At 38.5% G+C, this 22,400-nt stretch overlaps 1 protein-coding gene across 1 annotated transcript; it reads right to left on the reverse strand.

Moving 5' to 3' along the window:
• Positions 1-107: 107 nt before the first annotated feature.
• gnptab (N-acetylglucosamine-1-phosphate transferase subunits alpha and beta) lies at positions 108-21,818 on the reverse strand. The gene is made up of 21 exons (XM_008400534.1): positions 21,522-21,818; positions 20,961-21,046; positions 19,970-20,089; positions 19,653-19,703; positions 17,895-18,097; positions 17,254-17,318; positions 16,714-16,848; positions 12,134-12,295; positions 11,876-12,055; positions 10,783-10,953; positions 10,584-10,707; positions 10,294-10,506; positions 8,502-9,475; positions 7,699-7,898; positions 6,985-7,204; positions 6,790-6,903; positions 6,636-6,721; positions 6,457-6,555; positions 5,321-5,488; positions 3,894-3,984; positions 108-1,764 (listed from the first exon to the last, which is right to left on the reverse strand). Exons 1-21 carry the CDS (start codon positions 21,681-21,683, stop codon positions 1,693-1,695), a joined length of 3,696 nt encoding a protein of 1,231 aa, XP_008398756.1. The 5' UTR covers positions 21,684-21,818; the 3' UTR covers positions 108-1,692.
• Between the last annotated feature and the right edge of the window lie 582 nt (positions 21,819-22,400).

Here is a 22,400-nt window from a genome sequence, read left to right on the forward strand (position 1 = left end):
AAAAAAGCTTATGCAAAATTCTCGTCTAGAAACATATACTCTTGGATAAAGGCATTTTGCTCCTTCAAAATCAAATTTAAAAAAATGCCCCAGAAGAAGAATCACGATGACTGACCCAGTAAAAATTTATTTAAATGTGACAAACCACTGAAAATTCCCATTCCCAGATATGTTCTTTAGCATCTCGGAACACTGAATGGCACTGAATCGTCTCTCGCATAATACAAAACATTCTTCAAACTGATGCTGAGCAATATTAGACGATAATCAGACACTTGGACTTCCAGTACTTCTTAAAAAAAAAAAGTCCTGTACACTCAAGACGTTAAAATTGGATTATTTAGTAAGTAATAAAAGAAAGGGCACCCTTGATATTTACTGAATAGTCCATTCCAGAGTCAACTGTTACACGTTTTGCTTTGTAAGGAAGTCTGGACTCTTGGTTATTTAGTTTGAAATTTCACCCAACCGCTAACATTTGCCCGTTATGTAATGCGCCACTTAGGCGCTATGAAGCTTACTGGAAATCGCCTGCGCTGTAAACAACAAATGGGGAGAAGTACCGCGCCGAACAAGATGGCTATTGAAGTTAATTCAACACGGGATGAACGGCTTCGTACCGCCGCCATTGCTATAGGCAGAAAAAGCAATCGATGACGTAATCGTTTAAACTTCTCATTCTGTTCGCTGATTGGCCCGGCTGAAATTCTACCGGAAGAATCTTGGTCTATTTGAGGAAGCCTGCACGAAGCTTTGAAGTGAATAGTCAGACTATATGTTCCGAGTTAATCGCTCTCATTTCTGTCAATATAATCCAGAAAATTGTTAAAACGGACAATCGGGAGTTTGAAAAAATGATGAGCAATTTATAAGACATTACCAATGCATTAGACGCCGTCACAATAAGTGAAAATAAGTTAGAGAACATGTTGAGGTGGTCTGAATGTCAGACAGAAGCGAGTCTGCCGAGTCCCACAGGGACACACCTACGGGAGCCGTGAAGGCCGCAGAAATACCGCACATCATCAAACAATCGCATACAGTAATGATGGCAACCAGCATCTGACTCATTGTTTCTGTAAACCCGGTCAGGTGTGGGTGACAATTAAAAGAAAATGTTCAAATCCAACAGGAATAAACAACGAAGGCACTTCATGTTTTCCAAGACAGCAAAGGTTGAAACGGCCACAACTTAAATACATGTACCCAAATCTTTACATCTTTAAAACAAACAAAAATACAAGGTTGTAAAAGCAACACTTTTTTTTGACTCCCAAGATACTCGCAGCAGCAAAGGCGACATTTTTAGATGTCTTTTAAACACAAAAACATATTTACCTTAAAACAAAAAATTCTAGAAGTTTGTACCATTATAAAATACAGGTGCAATTTGAGCCTCCTATAATACAACTTGCTGGAAAAAGTTTCATAATTTAACAGTACATTTGTCTGAGTCAATGCGAAGGCAGGATCTGATGCAGGAGTGCTGTGTGTCTGACTTCAATGCCCCCAGTGGAAGAAAATTCAACTTCTTGATTTAGTTTGGCTGCAGTATCTTCCCACATTCAGAAGAATGCTGCTCTCAGCAGTCCAGACTGTTGCGTCCACCCAGATTGCTTCCTGGCCTCTCTTCCTATGAGGGCAGAAGGCGTGGAGGACGACTTTCATGGAGGACAAGACGGTCTTCCTCTTTTACACTCGCTCTGGGTTGCTGTCTCTGGTAAGTCTGCGTCTGGGGAACAGTTTCCGCTTCAGCAGAATGAGCTGCAGGAGGAAGGAAGAAGGGTGAAAAAATGTAAACTCTGCATGATTACAAACAGCAAAATAATTAATGTGTGGACAGCACTTCTTTTCTGCAGCTCTGGAAAAAAAAAGAAAAAGAAAAGAAAAGCAAGTTTCTTTGATTAATGTAACTACTTCATAAAAATGGCTAACATGTCACTTTTTCTTTAATTATCACTAGTTTGGTCATACTTGATGCATCTTTTAAAAACAAATCAAACTGTTTAAAAGAAATTTCAAGATTTTTAAAACTATTAAACAGAATGAAACATGTTTCACACGAACATTTAAGACTTTTTTTGTTCAAATACGAACTTTATTATTAGTAAAAGTGAATATTTATGCAGTCACTTGTAGAACAGAATAAACAGAAATTCAAAGTAGACAAAAAGTTCCAAATTATAATTTTATGTTAAATACTCATATTTTATTGTCATTATTTGGTAGAAATCAGTTTCTTTTCCAAAATCTCTCTCTCTTTACTGCTGTTTTTATTTTAATTATGTAGAGCATTTTGAAATGCATTGCTGCTGAAATGTGCTATACAAATAAAATTTGATTGATTGCATAATTTCATTAAAGGCTTTTTTTTGCATTTTCTATGTAAAAAAAAAAAATCCAAATTATGTTCATCATTATTGATTTGTAAAAGCAATAAAAAGGGTAAAACATTCAAGGGGTTGAGTACTTTTTATACTCAGTGTGTTTCTACAGCAGGTGGGCATTAAATATGTTATCTGAAAAAGCAACGGACAGGAAGGAAGGAATACAGAACCCAAGAAACAAAAAAGGAATGGACACATGGAAAGGAGGTAGGAAGGATAGAAGAAAAGAAGGTAGAACCCAAAAAAATAAAGGATGGAAGGATGTAATGTAATACTAGAATTGCAAAGAAAAGGAAAAACAGAAGGAGGCAATGAAGAACAATGTGTAAAGGCGCGAGTGTGTAAAGAAAGGACACAACCAACGTTAAGAATTAGCCGTGTTTCCATTACAAATGTGCACGAAATTTGTCACTATTCCGCAAATATCGAAAAAACACTATTTTGCAATTGCTGTGTTTCTGTTAAATAAGAATTGTGATTAAAATCACACGTGAATAAGTTTGTTCACAGGATAAGGCATTAAAAACATGCCACGTAATCATCCTCCAACCACTTCCTGTTGTCTTCTTTGTGTTTCTGCCAGTAGTAACATCTAGTTGATGATCACATGACACGTGTGATGTGAAAAAAGTGCAAAACATATACATTTTGGTTCAGGTACAAAAATGTGTTGTTTTTTTTTAATTGCCGTGTTTCCATAAAGACTGTACAATTTTACGGTCAACGGAAAAGCAGTTAGTGACAAGGAAAGTGAAAGAGTGGGACATCATGAAGGAAAGAAGAACGTTTAGATAATGTTTAGATAAAATTAGGACATTTGAATATTTTTACAAATCTGAAAAATAACCAAACCAACTTGGAAACTTTTGTACAAACGCTGTAAAAACCTCGTTAGGTCCAGGGAAGCAGAGTAAAACGACGACTCTTTTGATCTTTCTTAAGTCTATCTCAAGAAAATCACCTGCTGTCTAAATGATTGACACATTCCTCAATGGGAGCTCTGGTCCCAGTGAGGTGATAGGAGAGATTCTCCTGAGGTCAATTGCTAACCTTCCCTTGAGTGAGCTGAGAAGAAACTAAAAACCTTCTGATCAGGACAGAAGTGATGCCTGGGTAGAAAACGGTTCATCTAAATTTCCTTAATCAGGTTTCCTTCCCTAAATTTGAAAAGCGTGACGAGGAAACGGCTTTATTGTCGCGTTCAAGAAACAGAATCAACCATCTTGGCAACAAAGCAGCCTAAAATAAATCACAGTGCAGTCTGATCCAGATCTACAAAGGCGGTCGGGTTTCGCCTTTCATACAGGATGTCTGGGGGTCTTTCGTTTCTGTTAAGTCGGGTTCTGGCCCAGATAATCATTCCGACTTGACATATGAGCTCAGAGTTGAAATTTCTATTGAAGGCCTGAATCATAACACAAGCATGAATCATGGAAATAAGGATGTGTGGGAGCAAATGTCATCTATTTCTATTTAAATGTGAGGAGGTCCAAGGTGGGCACCAACCTGCTCGGCGAAGAAGGACATAATGGTGAAGACGACAAGAGTCACGAGGACGCAGTGGGTCCAGAACTTCAGCTTGTCCCGGTAAACCCGCCTGGAAAACAACGGTGTTAAGTCGTTAAAGCTTTTTGTTTGTTCCTGGATTAAACACAAACACCTCACTGAATAAACAGAGACAGAGAAGATGCATCTGTAACTTCAAAAAGGTTCACAGGGTCTTTGGAAGAGAAGCAGACCCACAGCATGCCGGATCCTCTACCATACTGGACAGCAGGAGTGAGATGTGATCTTTTACATCAGATCCACCAGGAAGGTTTCTTGTCAGGAAACTTTCAGACTCAATTTTCTAAAGTTCTTAGGACCAGACAGTTATTCTGGAATATAAAATGTTAAAATCTGGAAGAAAGTTGGAAAAATAAAAAAAGGAAGTTTGAAAAAACAAGAAACTTGAAAGAAGGAAAATGTTGGAAAGAATAAAAAGAAAAAGTTTGAAAGAAAAACAAGACATCTACCTGATTTGAACACTATGTTTTGTTGTCCTTCCCCTTTTAAAAGTTGACTAAGAGAAACAGGCCTCTGTGCTGCATCATATTTATAACAAATGGAACCAAGAAGTCATGATTTACAAGCTAAATGTTTCCAGGGTCTTCAATTCTAACTTTAACTTCTGCTAAGTTCTGCAGTGGAAATTAAGCAGCTGCAGCAACAAATGGTTACACTAGAGTGATTTTTTTCCCACATATTTAAAAGCCAATATTTGTGGCGGTTGCTTCAGCTACCCATCTAAAGCTGCTCGGTCTAAATAAAGTCTCTATTCAGAGCTGCAGGCTCTGCCAACAGGAGCAGGGATCCCTGACAAGAAGCCTTAATGCCCCAGAGAGAGATTCCCACGCGTCCAACATGGCAACCCTTGGTCAAAGTGATGACAGCCGTAAATTCTTCACTCAATATTCAGCTCATATACAGTAAGGACGCTAATGATTCATAAATCAACTCTTTTAGAGACAAAAGCCACAAGATACAGCACTTGGCAACCACAAGTGCAACAAACACACTTGGATTACTTGCATCTACTTCGGTGATCCAATATTTTTCCAACACTGAATGCACATTTTTACCAGTGACCGTTTTCACAAAGCTTTTTTAAAGTACCTATTACACATTTTTACTTCGCTAATTTTCCAGTACCAATTACGCATTTTTGCAGGCCCATTTTTCCAGAGTCGATTGCACATTTTTCCCAGAGCAATAAATCTCCCACTTAAAGGGAAAAGTTTAATTTTTTGTGCAACTAGCAGCAGAAATTTCATTTTTATTGAAAAGAAAGCAAGAGAACATATTTTTTTTAGATTAAAAAAGCCTGATAAATTATTAGCTACACATTTGTTTTGTGCAAACACTTCCCAGTTGTTCCCAGTTTGATAACTTACCAGTCCTGTAGCTCTTCCATATGCAGGAACCTGTTGCGGTATTCTCTGGGAAGCTCGAACTGGGACGGCAGTGGGAACATGGACTCGTAGAAATCTCTCAGCACGGCCTTCACAGTGGGAGCGTCCTTGTGGCTGTGGTCGATGTTATCATTCAGACAGATGAACTTCCTGTTGGTGACAAATGGAGGTCACATTGACCGGCTTTCCACACATTCCAGACTTTTCTAAACTCGCATTTTTAGATTTGTTTCTTGCATTTTTTTTGCTACATATTCTGAGCATCTGAGTGTATGAAAATTCTCGACAATGACCTAACCTACAAGCCCCATATAAGGTATGGACTTTCCTTGACTTTAAAGCACATTTTTCATTTTTTTAGCATGTGTAACACATAAGCATGAATTTCACTATTTTTGCTGCTTAATAAGCATTTGAGCAACTTGTCGATCCAATGCAATGAGTTACAAAAGCTGTACTGGATTTTAGCTACAAGCAAAACAGATGTATTTTTACTCAGATTATACTAAATATAGATGACCTACATTTATATTTGTAAATTATTTTGAAAACCATATTGGATTTTCCTCCTGCTTCCTACTTATACGTAACCAGAGTTTCTCCAGGTTTCACGAACTCAAATTTAAGACTTATTTAGACCTTTATAAGACCAGTATGAATGAAATTCAACACTTATACCACAACTGTGAGATTTCTAGGATCTGCTTGTGGCTCTTGGCAGCAGATTTGTTCTCACACTACACAGTTCAGCTTACTGGTGACAAATTTGCACTTACCCCTGATGGAAGCAAAAAAAGCTAGCTACCTAGGTAGCTAGCAAGGTATATTAACAGCTGGTTAGCGGTAGCCTCAAGTGCCTCGACTTGGAACGCAATGAAGATATTGCAACTGACTCAAACTTTTACCAGAAAAGTCCCATAAGAGAAAAAAATCTACATAAAAGACACAGCATTAAATAATCCTGCATGTGATTAATATTTTTAAAGACAATTTAGATATTTTATGATAAATTTAAGAGTTTTTAAGGCTTTATTTTAAGACTTTTTAAGGATGTGTGGAGATCCTGTTGATGTTGAATTAAACACATAAAATCAATTGCTGTGGAAACTCCTTCTCACCTGGGATTCTTCCTGATGTCGTCCAACTGGCCAACCACATGGGACACGTTGGTCCGCACCATCTTGAAAGCGATCTCTTCCTCTCCCATTGTCTCAAACCTGTCAAAGAAGCCGCTCCATCTCAGCATTTAAAGAAATAAACATTTAAGGAAGCGATGAATATAGAATCTGTGACCTACTTGTATTTGTTCTGGTCTTTGAAAGCTTTATGAATTTTCTCTGTGATGGGTTTGCAGTGAAGGACCAGGCCTTTAGTGACGGGAGGCTGGAAATAAAATAATTAGGTATTGCAATAAAATTTAAACAAAAATGTCAAATTCATTAATTGCTCACCATGTTGGGATCATAATAGGCTTCCTGCGTGGGGCTCACCAGGTGCAGATGGGTCAGGTTAGTGGGGAGGGTTTTAGAGCAGTTTATCAGTATTTGCTCTAAACCCGTCAGATCCTACATTTAACATTTAGAGTAAAAACATCAAAACCCGACAAGGCTTCTCCAGGAAAACAAGCATCAGATCGTCAGACTGACCTGGAGGCTGAGGGGAAGCTCGTGGATCCTGGTGGCAAGAGTTCGGATCTCTCTGTCCGACAGAACGCCGGAGTGGTCGGTGTCGACCTCGTCAAACACGTCTGAGACGTTCAGCTGCTGCTGGGCGCTCATCAGGAAGTAAAAATAGGAGAAGGCGAACTGCATGTCCTCAGAGTGACGAACGCGGTGCGCTGAGGTTTTGTCGAACTCTTCGGGAAATCTGAAAAAAGCAGGTCAGCTCGATTAAAGAAGTCGTCCTTTCAGAAACAAACAGTTATAGGAAAAGTGAAGCTATTGCTAAAACCCTCAATGCCATTATTTTAACTACGGATGGACAAAAATAGTACCGCTTATTGTTTATCGTGTTGAGTTTCACACAATGGTAAGAATTTAGATTTATTGTTGTCATAATACATTCCAATTAATGTTCTTTTTTAAAACTGTCCTTATTGTCAGGATTTTTAGTTTTACTATTTTTGTCACTGTTCAATGAAAGAATCAATAAATATCAGTAAATTTGAAAATATGATTAGATGCAGTTACAATTTGCAGTTTAATTATATAAATCACATTTCATTATATGATTTATGTCCTAAAGAAACAAACAGGAATGTTTTTCAAGAGCAGCATTTGTGTTTGTGGGGCTGTTATTGCTGTGACACACATTCACAACCATACAGTTACCCAAGAAATAAGCAGTAAATTGTCCCTTACGTGTCCTGGAGCTCCTGCATGACGAGACGGTCAATCATGTGCGGCATGTGAGCGGGGACTTTGCGCGACGTGAAGCCGAACTGGCCGTTGAGCAGCTTATTGACGTAGCGCAGCGAGTCGGCGAAGGTGTCCTGCAGCTTTCGCTCGGTCGCTCCACTGTCCGTCCTGTACGATAACTCGCTCAGAAGACGCTCCTCCTCCTGGGAAAGTTGACATACTTTGGAATTAAATTGTTTCCTTCAGAGTAAAATCCTAAAAATGTTTAGGACAGGGGTGCAAGCAATTACAATTAGTTGTTGGTTAATAGTTTATTATATTAAAATTTGTTCCAATAGGTTAATCAAAGATGTTCATTTAGACCTTCTTTTAGTAACGTAGTTTGGCCACCATCCAGCAGAGGGCATTGGTCAATTCTAACTTTAACTTCTGCTAAGTTCTGCAGTGGAAATTAAGCAGCTGCAGCAACAAATGGTTACACTAGACTGATTGTAAGAAAAACAACTGATTGTTTTTCTTACAATCAGTTGTAAGAAAAACAAACATGGCAGACCCATACCAGAATGGGAAAGAGAAAAGGTTCAAACAAAATCTGGTGTGGGATGTAAAAAACACTTTATAATGTTCTGTTGTGTCCAAACGCGTATTAGGACCATTGTTGATTTTTAAAAAAAGAAGTAAATTTCTGCCAAAACACTGAAAAATGTTGAGATTAATCTCAAAGGTCAGACTCAGAAATTTCCATATTTTTTTCTAGAATATTTCTTAGATTACTTGGAAAATTTCTTGATTTCTTGATTGCTTACCTCAAGCAAGGCCTGGAAGTATTTCCTCCTCTCCCACGGCAGAAAGCCTCGATCTGAGGAGACGAAGTGCTGGAGCTTCCTCCCGACTGCAGGCGGCTCCCCTCGAATCTCCTCACTCTTTTGGGAAACGTTGCTGTGAAGTTTCGACATTTTGGGCCTCTCAATTACAGGATTCAAAGGAAAACGTTCAGGACTTAAAAGACTTTTTATTTTACTATCGATGTGGACCGGCATGAGAGGAGGGGTAGGTTTAGACTCCTTTGGGATTTTCTGATGAGAGTTTTGATTATTCTTCATCTGATTGTCTTCCTCCAGGCCTTTGGAGGCCTTATCCTGGACTCTGCCTGGCTGAACGCTGGTGTCAGTCAGACTGCGATACGGCTTTAGAAGCTCAGCCTTGGTGAGGTTGTATCCCTTCACCGTAATGTCACCATTTAAAAGTTTCTCCTCCAACGTTTCCAGCTCGTTCCTCACAACAAGTGGTAAAACCGAGACATTTACCAAAGGAACCTGTATCAGAGCCTGAGATTCAGCAGGATGGTTCTTCTGGATCTTCGGCCCTCGTTTTTCCTCGGGAATATCCGAGAATGGGAAAACTGGCTCAGCTGTCGGGGTGAGCTTAGACTCCTCTCCTGCCTCTTTGCTCCCGCCCCGAGTGGCGTTAGTCTGAGGAATCTCCCGCGTGTCGACTGCGACGCTGAAGATCATGGTGAACAGAGTGTCACCCTCTGTCTGGAAGGTGACGTTGTACTGGACCTGGGTGGCGTTTTGCCCCGGGTACAGCAGCAGGTGAATGCTCTTCCACTTGTTGGCGACGGATGTGTGTCGGACCACGGGGTTGTCCTTGACGTGGGCCTCGGAGACTCGGCGAGCCAGCTTGTCGAAGCTGAAATACGGCCTGGTCTCGCCCAGAGGGAGAGTGTAGAGGCTCTGGTTTCTGAGCAGAGTCACACGGTGCAGCTCGCCAAAGTGCTCTGAAAAGACCAACATCGTTTCATTGTTTTGCTTAAAGGGAGAAGTGATCACAAACAAAACAAGTTCAATTCAAAAATACTTTATTGATCCCAAAGGGAAATTAAATGTTGTTGTAACTCATTAATTCAGAGAGTTATTGTAAATGGTGATGGCTGTGGGCAGGAACGATCTCCTGTAGCCGTCTACATTACAGCGAATTTGAGGAAGCTTCTAACTAAAAAGGATGGTTGGGGTTTTCCATCATCATCTCTAGATGTTCCACACACAAAAAAAAGTCTTCATAAAGGAAAAAATTTGATAATTAAATAATTGTTTGCAATTTGTAGTCTATAATGGTTCAATAAAATAAGTTGATAAGTTAAATAGAGAACGCATAACAGAGCCAAAAATGTAGCGTAGCTAAGCTATTTAGCTACGCTACATAGCTAAATAGCTATGTTTTAGCTATGTAGCGCTAAAGCTATTTAGATATTATTTAGGATAATTGTGTGACTAGAAAGGCCAATTAATAATTTTCACCTGCTAAACAGATCCGTGTGATTTGATTGGTTAAATAAATAGTTATTCGTGTTTTGGCCCTCCTGATGGGTGTCTCCATAAAACTACACTGAAACAATGAATTACCCTTACACTGAAACACAGTGTAGACTTAGCATTTCTAAACTAACGTTTAAAGCAAAATTACTTCTTTAGACCTTGGAAAATTGAGATTCTGAAACATTTTTGTGCATATTTACGTTTAAGTGTACAAAGTTAAGCATAGTGATGAATCACAGCACTAGCACTGATAAATTTTTTTAATCGATTGTAAACACACCTTGGCCGCAGTCGCCGACATCAAACCCACAGGAGAGAACGTTGCAGGCCTGATCGCAGAACTTGTCTGCCAGCCACGAGTTGGCGCAGCCTTGATTGCAGTACGACGTCCCTCCAATTCCTCCAAAACCGCCGATCTGCCACACCGGTCCACCTGCTCCTCCAGGCCCTCCACCACCGTTCCCTGCAGGAAAGCGGTTGTTTCCTGCTGTTCCTGTCAGAGACAATTAAACATAAGTTAAACATCAAACCAGCTTATTAACACATAAATAACAGAGAGCGCGTCCCCACCGAGACAGTCTCCTCCATCCCAGTCGCAGGCCGAGTTGTTGCAGGCCTTGTCACAATATCCGTCTTTAATCCAGGATCCTGGGCAGCCCTCGGCACAGTTAGGAACCGGCCAGGTGAGGTACACCTGATTGAAGGAGTGAAGTTGAGATTTGAGGTATTAAACCAAACATTTCTGTGTTTCTCCTGTTGCTCTCGACACCTTCTGTCCTTTGGAGTGGCTGTAGAAGTCGTCTGGCCAAACGTCTTTGCCAAACATCACATCGTCATTGAGGTAAATAAACTTCTGGGAGAGTCCTGGGATACGGTGGATGTGCGTCTCGATGGCAGGAGAGCTGAAAGTTGGAAGTTGGGAGCGGTTCAGGAAAATATCCTGAAATAAAGAATCATAAGGAAGCAAGTTATACGATATTTTTCATATAGAGGGTCGACAGTCTTTCAATAACAAGAAGGGTTACATTTTTCATAATATGCCGAATAAAAAAAAACTTAATTGAAATGTATTATTTTGTGTGAGCTCATCTGAGTTAAATACTAACTGAATAAACTTAGACTTGTTTGTACAACACAATAAAACAGGGACCTCTAAAGTTATTAAAGGGAAAAACAAAAGATGAAAAAGAGTAAATATGTGAAACATTTAATTCCCCATGAAGAAAAATATATTCATACAGAAGTTGTTACTCTTGAAGGGATGTTTACACTTTACTAGATTAAATATATTAACTCACAATAATCATGTTTGTTTTTATCACGTTAGTTTTCCTCCGTTATCCCCTTCGCTTTTCTGACATGTTATCTTCACCTTTGGTAAATCTGTAATTTTTAATTAAGAAGTTGACGCAGCTCTGTCATGCAGTTCGGCTGAATGACCGATATTAATATGAAATTTTACTTGTTGAATGTTTGTATTTCTAAACAGAACCGCATAAAGTGCATTTTGAATCCCACACCGGACTCCGTTTGGACCATTTTACTCTTTACCGTTGTGGTTTGGTCGCCATCTTTGTTACTGCATCAACGTCTCCGCTTGCTTAAAGATGAGCAGCGGCGCCCTCTGGCGGATGGCAGTCAACACGACAACACTAAAATTAGTTCTACTGGAACTAGTTCCTTGCTCCAGTAGAACTAATTTTTATCTAATAATAACCCATTAATAAACGTTTAATTATAAGTATTTTCTTCCTTGGACAATTTTCACACACATTAAATCATAATCCATCATAATTTTCTTTATAAGAATCCCCTCTGTGTGGAAGTAGGAGAAGCTTGGTGTAGGAAGGGTCGAGGCTTGCCTGATGCGTCACCACGGTAACTCTGGGGTTATCCAGGTTGAGCCAGGAGGGAATCTGACCATTGGTTACGATGAAGATGTGCCGCACCCAGGGGGCGTGTTTCTCCACAGAGCGCAGCGAATAGCGCAGCTCCTCGTTGTCTTCGAATCGGCTTGCAGATACATCTTCATCCTGCTTAGACTGAGGGGCAAATGCATTTATGATTGATGAAAAGCTCTACGGATCTCACAGACAACTGATCTCCAGATCCAGGCGTACCTGGGAGATAGCTGTGAGATCCCAGAACAAGTAGGCAGGGCTGATGCTCAACTCTTTCCCATCCAGAGTCAGGTTCTTTTTGGCCTGCTGACTCAGATCGGTGAAATCCTGCTGGGTTTTCAGCTGAAGCAGGGCGATGCTGGCCTCTGAATACAGCTCAAACTGTAGTAAACAGAAATAAAACCAGAAAAACATCAATACAGCAGCGCATCAAACGAAGATGACAGACCAAAAGTTAACTGGATATATGAGCTTTTCAGGATAAAAAAAAAGCAGCCTTTAATTTCATTTTAATCTTTAAATACTTGTTTCCGATTCGAACATTCGCTCACGGTTTGCCTCGACTTGTCGCTTTTCCTCAGCTCTTGTTGAGGTGAAAAGGATTTAGTGGAAGGGTTACAACAAGCCGTGGGTCACGGGACTCTATAGTTCTAACAAAAGGCAAACTGAGCCAAGGTGTGTCAAGAGAGGCACGCGTCAATGAAAAAGTGTTGAGTTGACGCATGCAGACATGTTAGTGCTGTCACATTTGTAAAATGTATAACAAGAACTGGAGTTACAGACTGTTGCCACTGTGGCTGCATGATTTTTAAAAAAAATACAGAAAAAGAAAAAAAAACTCTGTTCTTTATTTAGCCTGTATGTAACTGCATCTTCTGCAGGGGTGGAGAGATGCAAGTTACTGATCAGAGCAGAAAACGAGGACAGGAAGCGTCAGGAACTGAAATCGTTTTATCTGCAAATACACTTGAATCTGACAAATACTGATAATCCCTCCAAGATAAACCATTAAAATCGTGCAAGCAGTGATTTAATGCAATCACTTTTGACGAGATTATCTACAGATAAAAAAAAAAAGAATGATAAGAAACAAAACTGTTTTTTTTTGTCCAATTTTAGAAGTTGTGCAGGATTTGCAGCTCTCCAGCAACGCAACATACAAACCAGTTAATACATACTTTAATTTCCTTTAATTTATACCCTAAAATCTAAACTAAGAGTCTAGATTTATCAAAAACAATTTTGATAAATCCATGAATTAGAATGTTATTTAAACCTAATTTATTTCAGGAACGTTATCACAAAATGGAGCACATTACATTTATTTTAGTTAACTGTGATGATTTTCACATACAGCTAATGAAAACATGACATTTAAAATTAGAACATGACAGAAGATGAATAAAAAAATATGCTTAAAAACAGGAATGTGGGCTTAATGTTTTTGCCACATCCAGATAACTGTGGAAGAATTTTTCTCATTAAAACAACTTTTTCCTTGTAATTTTAAGACAAATATATTCTTGTAATTAAAATTTTGTAGCCTGGTCTTAATACTCCGTTGTACAACTCGCAGAAGGGATTACTTAATTAAAAGTCACCTTTTGAAATTATTTTCTGTCATTTGTAGTTTCTTAAAAAAAAATAAAGGCAAGAAAAAGAGTAATTAAAATCAGAAATTGGAAATATTTTGAGCCATATCACCCAGTTATAAGTGACTAACTCTGGAGAATACAAATGTGTGTCAACACAACGCCAAATTGGAAAGATGAGAGAAGCTACTGTTGCTCCCCATTAATGGGAAAATTAAAAACAACATTTCAAACCATTTCTAGTCAAATATCTTACAAAGAGAACGATTATTGATTGGAAAACATTTAAAACAGCTGCCAGACTCAACAGGATGTTAATTGTTTAGATTCAGGATAATGCAATCAGGAAAAGTTTGGTTTGTTTAGAACACGAGTCAAACTGAAGGCCCGTGGGCCAAATCCGGCCCGCCAAAGATTTTTATGTGTCCCTCTAGAATCTAGAGTCTAGATTCTAGACTAAACACTAAGTGAGTTTAAATATTATTTTATTAAATCAAATCACTGCAGTTTTTATCGGTTTACTGCCAAATCGTATCAATCAGTCCCTCCAGTTTCTTCAGAATTATCGTGAAAATTCACACAAAATCAACAAATCACAACCTTTTTGCGCCAATACATAATAGGGAGTTTATAGCTGATTTCTCACAAAAACTGGTAAAAACTGTTTACTTGTACTAAACAGCTGTGTCAGCCTTTACTTGATGTCAGATTACAGCCCATCATCTATATAAAAAGTTGCATTTACCATCATAAATAAGCACAACTATTTCCAATTTAGTACCATAAAAGCTTAGATTTTTATTGCAAAAATATCACAAAAAGTATTATGAAATCCTGGAGGGACTGAAAAGATGTTTCAACAGTTTGTTAACAGGTTTTATCAATACATTCTGGCACAACCGGCCCTTTAAGATCCTTCTTGATCTTGATTTGGCCTAAAACGAAAATGAGTTTGACACCCTTGGTTCAGAAGAACCGACAGAAGAAAACTTATTCTTTCCAAATATATATATATATATATATAAATAGTAGAACAAGAGGTTATGATTTGGGTTTGTTTTGTAACCACAGGAGCTGGGATTTAAAATACCCAGTGAGATAAACATGTAAGCTCATCAGGCTCGTACACAAACATGGGGGCAGGACTCATCAGGCGGGTGATCGGGCTTGTAGTCCAACTTCCATCAGCGTATCACTCAGCTATAAATACAGAGCTGCCCTCAGCGCTGAAACGCACCGGCCGCACTATGCAGATCATCCCCGTTTCAAAGAAGCGGCCCAGCGACACCAGGAAACACCCTGAAACCCAAACCGTGCATTGTGTGGAGGCTTGTGCAGCCGGAGGCCGCGCCAGACAGGAACGGCCAGCCAACGCAGAGCAGAGCGTCGTCCGTCGTCTGGTCTGGACTTCGCACGCCACGATAAATCATCAAATGAGGACCCAGAAAAGGCGAGGAACGGGGAGACAGAGCTGGTTCTCCAGGTTCACAAACATACTGGCGACCTTTCAGCATGCAGACTGGCATGGGGCCACAACAAACAGTTGTTCTAATGTTAGCCCTCCACACACACACAGATACAGTTACAGCCGGAATATCGCCGGATATTATCACACAACCTGGACCAGTTCATGGAACGTTGGGACAACTGGTTTGTGGGATGATAATATGTGGGTTAAATGGTGCATCAGCCACTAAAACAGCTGTGTATCGGCTGATTCTCCAGCTGTTTGCTGGTCAGAGACCAAAATGTAAGATTTTAAACATAAATAATTAAGTCCAATCTAATTTAACGGGTATACTCTTTATTGTACAGTTTACCGAGGATGGTTTATATAAAAAAACATTCAAAGGAGAATAGCTAAAATCTCACAACTCCCAATAAAGATGCTTATAACTGCCTATGTTAATAATTCAAACACCAAAAATACTTTAATATGCATCAATATCAATAGCCAACATCTACATCTTCCTTATCTATGCTCCTGGGGTTACAGCCAATCAGAGCCAAGGTAAATAAATGGAGCTCCTGGATTGGCTGCTTCGCAAATGCCAGCCAATTCAATTTAATTTCAACAGAACAAAAGTGTCTTCTATTCAGCTCAAGATACATATATAAAATTAAACAGTGTGGAAAAAAAATATAGAAAATAAGCTGGATAATTTACTTCCAGTTTGTGTCACCATTGAGTGGATCATTGCCTTTTTATCCTCCCAGATGTAAAAATGTACTTTACTACACAAAACCAACCAAACTTTAGGTGTATACTGACAGAATTCAAAGAAAATGTTTACTTTAATTAAAGTCAAATGTACATTTTATATAAAATTACTACTATGATAAGTGTTCAATTAAAAAAAATATGACTATTTTGGATAAATTACTCAATTAAATTAACCTAAACACAGCAGACGTTTGCTCAACCAATCCTTAATGAACCGAAATACCAACTAGGTAATGCTAGGTGTACACGGATTCGCTAAGCCTGTTGTATAACATTTATTTGTATTCTCATCATAAACTAAGCCAGTTAAGAAAGATGTTATTGAAACTCATCAGCCATGTGAGAGCATCATCAGAGCCGCCCTGTTCAAGGCTGCAGCGGCAGGTTCGCTCCGCGCCACGCTTGTTTTCTTTGACTATGCCGCATCACTCCACACTCGTTAGTGGCACTTCTGCGTCCCAAAATACTCAAACTGCGAGACGCCGAGCCAAACAAAGAGCTTTCATCCTCACATCAAAGTAATAGTTAAAAATAGAGGGAATATTTTTAGCTGTGTTTTAAGCCTCATCAAGTGAGTGCTGATGCTACTGAAGAGGCATAAACTGTTAAATTTATAGTACACAACATGTTGCTGTTAGAAATTTAACGGTAGAATTTATGTACATAAAAAATATTCTTTCAGTGTTTTATGCATGAAAAAATATGTTTTTCATTCTCTAGGTCGCATAACAAATGCAGTTTAGAAGTCAAAGCTCTTTCTGCACTTTGATCAGAAGTGCAACGTTGCCCCCTGCTGGGCTAAATATGTATAACAACTTATCCAGCTACTTCCCAAAATTTTATTCTTTTCTATTTTTACAGATTTTGGGAATAGAAATGTTATAGTTTTGGTTAACGTAATTCTCCCCAAGAGATAACACATCCAGCATGTCAGAACAAAATTCTTCTTCAGAGACCTTCGTCCATTTCTGGGTCGCTCCTACCTGCTTGATCTTGCCGGTTATGGCCGCAGGCAGTTTGACTCGCAGCTGCTCCGTATCCTTGATCGATGCCGGGAAGCCGCTCAGGTAGGCCAGAGACTGCATGTGGATGAGACCCGGAGCCTCTTTATCCGTCGTCTGAAGGACAAACAGAATAAAAACGTTAGAGATATGTTCTTAGTTTCTTTCAGCAGATATAACTCTCAGTTTGTGCCCATTTGGTTCTGCAGCGCTCTATTGAAGGGCCACCACATTTTAATCAGGTCAAGATCTGTACTTTGACTGAGCCTCTTCTTTTCTGTTGTATCATTAGCTGCGTATCTATTTCATAATTGAAATTACGAAAATAAATGTGCTTAAAGGAAACACACACGCACGCACACAAACACACACACACACACACACACACAAGCTTTCGCACTAGAATAAGGTTGTTTTACAGCTGTATCAAAATGAGTGTAAACACTTTTTTCACACCACACGAAAGAAAAGGACAGGTAGTAAAGTTAAGTTTAAAGAATTTTAACAGGTAAAGAAACTCACAAGATAGCATCTGGAAACAGAAAATTTGTGGACTTCCCTGGAAAGATCCTTATAGGCTTTATCAGCTGAAAAAGACAAAAGGGCACAAAAACAACAGTGTTTAAACTCCACTTTTCAGATTACACAATAGGTCTGAAAAGTGTTAGGAATGCAAGTTATCGATTAATGAGTTAAATGTAAAGTTCATTGACCTTATCAATCGTCTAACAATCCAGTAATAAACGGTCATTTTCTTAAAAACCGGATTTTTCTCTATTATCAAGACTGTTTATATTTCAAAACAGAACATTTTACATCCCACGGATGTAAAAATCTGTGGGATCACAATCAGATGTAAAATCCCACATTTTACATCTGAACCTGTTTGAACCGTTTCTCTTTCCCATTCACGAGTGCACCATCCGCCATCTTTAATTGCGTCATTCAGCGGCGCCCTGTGCTACATGGCGGCCAGACTGCAACACTACAACAAGGTCTAACGGACGTTATTGTTTAATTGAATGTAACTAATTTTAACCTAATAAATCATTAATCAAAAATTATTTAGAAGTTGATTAATTGTTTGCATCCCTAACATTTTCTGCTAAATTTAAACCTTTTCAGCTCCCAAAAGCAGCTTTTTTTTTCTTTTTTTTTTTTACCATCAGCCTGCGAATGAAAGACAACAACGGAGACGCTGACGGGCAGGTGGAAAGGTTTCTTCATGATCAGCAGCTCTTTGGCAGCAGAGAAGGAGGCAGAGACCGCTGGCAGCTCTTTGAGGGTGAGGTTGGCCGGCAGGGCGGGATCCAGCGCCAGCATGGGCGCCACGACGCAGTGGGACAGCAGGCATTCAGGCTTATCACTGGCAAAACATGAAAAAGGGAATAAATAAAACACATCTGCACATCCAGGGAGAGACCCTCTTCCTTTGTGTTGCGCTTGCGCCGTTCTATGTGTGAAGAAAGTGAGGTTCACACGTTCAGCCGACATGAAAGGTTGCATGAAGCAGCTCTGGTGTTTGTGGTTAAACTTTGACGAAGCAGAGGAGGAGGAAGACGAAGAGTTCAGACGACACAGGAACCACACAAGCCAAAGTCCAAACTTTGCAACAAATCAGTCCGCAGATTATTTATCACCTGGGTTTATAAGATGTCTCTTAAAACATGTGCAATATATATTTTTTAGAAGGTTTGTTTTATTTATAAGTAAACAACAAACCACACCTTATCTTTTAGGAACCTTATCAGTTCAGACGTCTGAATTTTGTTTTCTTGTGGTTTAACCGACCCCGGCTTCCTGTTATAGGAACGCTGCTGCTTTACTCTGAGAACAGCCTGCAACTCTGACAACCCGACCTCAAAGACATCGTCGTTATTTTTGGCTAAAACAGTTTGAGCCCAACTGGATAAATGTGACAAACTGCAGCAACTGCTTAACACAAATCTTTACATTCAGACAAAAATGACTGAAAATTGCATGAAAGTGCAAACCACAACGCAACAAAGATAACACACACATTTTGTTCTGATACAATCAGAGTCCTCAGTTTGTTTAACTGGGATTTTACATGACAGACCAATAAATATCTATGCAAAATGGAGAAGTGGGAGGAAAATAATTTATGATTTTCAGATTTTTGGAGAAGTAAAAGTCTGGAAAAGTGTTGCATGTACCTTGGGTTCTTTGGGGTTAAGGGTCACAGAGAAAATATAATCTTTGCCTATTCTTCTTTTCAAAGCAGCTCAAGCTCATTAAGAGCAGAAAGATTGTGAAAAGTTCTTACGGAGTAAAAAAAGGAAATGTTTTTGATAATGGCTGCTACAATAAATGGTCATTCTAGGAGTTTTTCTCTTAAGTTATTATGTAAAAATCTGTTTTTATTATCTAAACAGGCTTTTAAAAGTAACTAGCTTCAAACTATGGTATCTAAATATATTAATTTTCAAAATTTATATGAAAGGCTCATCTCATTCTACAAAATAATACAGATAATACAGAATAATACTCTTTAAATTTAAGTTCTTCAGGTATTAAAGTATTTTTATTAATGTATAAATAACACACCTACTTCAATGGTGAAAGCTCAAAGTTACACTGGATTTTCTTTAAGATTTAATTAGAATTTAATTTTAAATGTGAAGATCCTACATCTTTTTACTTCTGATTTATAAATATGTTAGTATAAAGGAATCTTTACGAAATAAAAAGCATTTTATTCCTCTTTTATGCTGAAAATCATTTCCATAAACCAACATTAACATAAAATACCTGAAAATATAATTAAATTGAACATATTTAACATTTGTGAACTTAAAGACCAATAATTTCTTTTACTGCTAGTGTGTTGTTTTTAGTAAAACAACACATTCTTATGGTTGAAACATGACAAAATGTGAAAAAGACAGAGATGAACTCACCTATCTTTTGGCACTTCTGTGGTGTCATTCGCATTTTTTCCCAGTTGTTCCCTGTGTGCAAAAAAAAAAAAAAAAGACAATAATCTACAAAATATGTGCACGACATTTAATTTGTGTTTACAAAGAACACATAAAATATCTACAGCCTAAAACAATCAAGATTACAAGAAATGCCTGAGAACTAATCTAATATTTTTATTGTTGTGGAAGCATTTGAACTGATTAGGAGAAGAAAAAAAAAGGTGCACGTTTCCATTTTCAGCATGAGTTCGAGCAAACAGGCTGCTCTCCAACAGTTGCGGTGAAGCGTCTGCTACCTCAGAGCTTTTTGTTCCTCCTCCAGCTGCTCTTTGACCGCCTTCAGTTCCTTCAGCAGAGCCACATCTGTGCCGTTCACCCATGTGTACACAACGTCAATAGGCATGGGCAGGCAGAGTCTGAAAGTTAAATAAAACATCATATCAGTGATGCAAGGCTGTGATCCTGTTCATCTCCCTAATGCGGATTTCTGTCAAGTCTGGAATCTAGTGTAGTGTTTGTTCAGACATTGCCTCGCCTTATCCTGTTTTTCCTGATACCCTCTCAAGGCAAAGCAAAGCTCAACTGTTTTTAACAAGATAAACCAAATCATTTAAAATTGACAATGTAAAGCAATTAGAGGCAGAAAATCTATAATTCATATGAAGCAATTATCTCAAAATCAGTGTTAACTCTTGGATCTTAGTTGCTCAGGTAAGAAATATGTAGCTTTGTTTAGCTTTTACTTTTTATTTATCCTCTGTCAGTACAAAATGTTGACCAGTTCCCTAAATAAAACATTAAATCAATACTCTATACTACTTTAAAGCAACAAGATCCTCCAAAATAAAACGCATTGAGACTGGTTAGATAAGACTTTCAGCTGCTTCCATTCACTAACACTATGTTCTACACAAAACTGTACAACTCTCTAATAAAAAGTTGTTTTATCTGTGTAAATCTCTATTGTTTGATTGTACTTTTGGGAGAAAAGAGGCAGATATTATAGGATTTTCTTTTTGTTGATCTTATTAACTCTTCAAACTGGCGACTTTTCTTTCACTATTGTCATCCAGTATTGCCATCGTGTTATGAAATAATGCCACAGTTCAGGATTCTGGACATAAGCAATAAAGTTTTGCGTTATTCTTCTTTCTTTTGGACTTATTTTTCTTTTTTTATGTTCATACATTTCATATAAGAACTTGTAAAAACAGTAATATATATATTTTTTTACGTCAGGGTGAGATGGAGCCAGATGATTTACAGTAATAGATGTAAAAATCTTACCTGCTTTGGAACGATTTCCCACCGACATTGTCTCTATAGGAGTCAAAAAGCACATGGTACTGGTCGCGACTCCACTCCATCACCACCTGAATGGGGAGAAAATGCAATTAACACATTTCTCCATCCCAAATATGACACAAAACCAAGACAACTACAACACTGCTTTGCATATATTCAAGTGACATGGTACGCTACTTTGGTACACACTACTTTGTGTTGGTCAGTCACATTAAATTAACAAGACAAAATGTGAACAAGTTCAAAGAGTATGACTACTTTTCCAATTTTTTGTATGTTTTACAAGGTTATTTGGGTGAACGAATTTTTCGATACACTCAAAAGACTGAAAATAACCCCTGAATACCGATGGACAACACCTACCTGCTCCTCAAGGAGCATATTTGCTTAAATTGGCGTTTTTTTTCACTGAAATTTGGTTGGAATTACTCTTTAGTCAGCAGCCAGAGAGGCCGGTTTGAGGCTAAGAGCTCCTTGGCTTAAAAAAGAAAGATTAAGAAAAGGCCATTACAAGCTTGACATGCGAAACCAAAGTAGGCTCACCTCTCCAAACTGAAAGGCGGAAACGATCATGAGGACGAGCCCCCCGAAGCAGAGGTAGAGACCGTATCGGTGGGACAGACAGGTGTAGGTCTGCCTCTGTAGCAGCTTCAGCACCGAGTTCACGACGACCATGACTCTCCTGGGTCGAGCATAGCGCTGCATTCATTCAAAAAAAGTCGAAACAACCGCCTGTTAAAGCGAAAGACAAAAGTAAGTAAACATCACAAGCGAGACGGATGCGTCAGCTGACCGCCCGATCGACTGCACATGACAACCGACGCATCTCGCTCTTCTTCGGCGGCGGTGACGCTGGAACCGAGGTGCTGCTTCTCCGGCAAAGGCTCTATGTTGCCCTCTGGTGGGGAGAAGTTTCCACTACAAATTCTGCTATTACTCTGCAGCATTAAATTAAATTAAATTAAATTAAATTAAATTAAATTAAATTAAATTAAATTAAATTAAATTAAATTAAATTAAATTTATTTTCATTTATCTGAACAGATATTTTGCTTTGCTTTGTAATTGCTCAAAGGGATAATTACGTATAATTATTGATGCACATTTTTTTAAATCAAGAAGATGATCAAATTACAGTTAATATTTTGTCGCACCAAAATGATCAACCTTGAATTTAATTGACTGAATAAAAAATTTCAAAAATGTCAATGTGTTTTGTTTTACCTCATATATATATCTCTTATTTATTGGCAGGGCAAGTAGTCTAAATTTAGTTGTAAGCAAAATTAGGTGTTTGAAACTTAAGTTGTGGGACCCTTTGAAATTGCTTTATAAGATACCACCTTCTCAAAAAATATTTTTTAAATCTTTTTATTATTCAGAATTCCATATTTTAGGCTGTAATGATATTTGTTTATAAAT

Source organism: Poecilia reticulata, linkage group LG23, assembly GCF_000633615.1.
Source record: "Poecilia reticulata strain Guanapo linkage group LG23, Guppy_female_1.0+MT, whole genome shotgun sequence".
Taxonomy (NCBI): domain Eukaryota; kingdom Metazoa; phylum Chordata; class Actinopteri; order Cyprinodontiformes; family Poeciliidae; genus Poecilia; species Poecilia reticulata.

What these genes read in the sequence shown, in the direction of transcription:
- gnptab (XM_008400534.1), bottom strand. Translation starts at nt 21,683, where the DNA reads ATGCAGCGCTATGCTCGACCCAGGAGAGTCATGGTCGTCGTGAACTCG. An exon ending in CCGCCTTTCAGTTTGGAGAG is followed by an intron (nt 21,047 to 21,521) that starts GTGAGCCTACTT and finishes CTCCCCATTCAG; the next exon opens with GTGGTGATGGAGTGGAGTCG. An exon ending in TGTCCTTCTTCGCCGAGCAG is followed by an intron (nt 1,765 to 3,893) that starts GTTGGTGCCCAC and finishes TTCCTCCTGCAG; the next exon opens with CTCATTCTGCTGAAGCGGAA.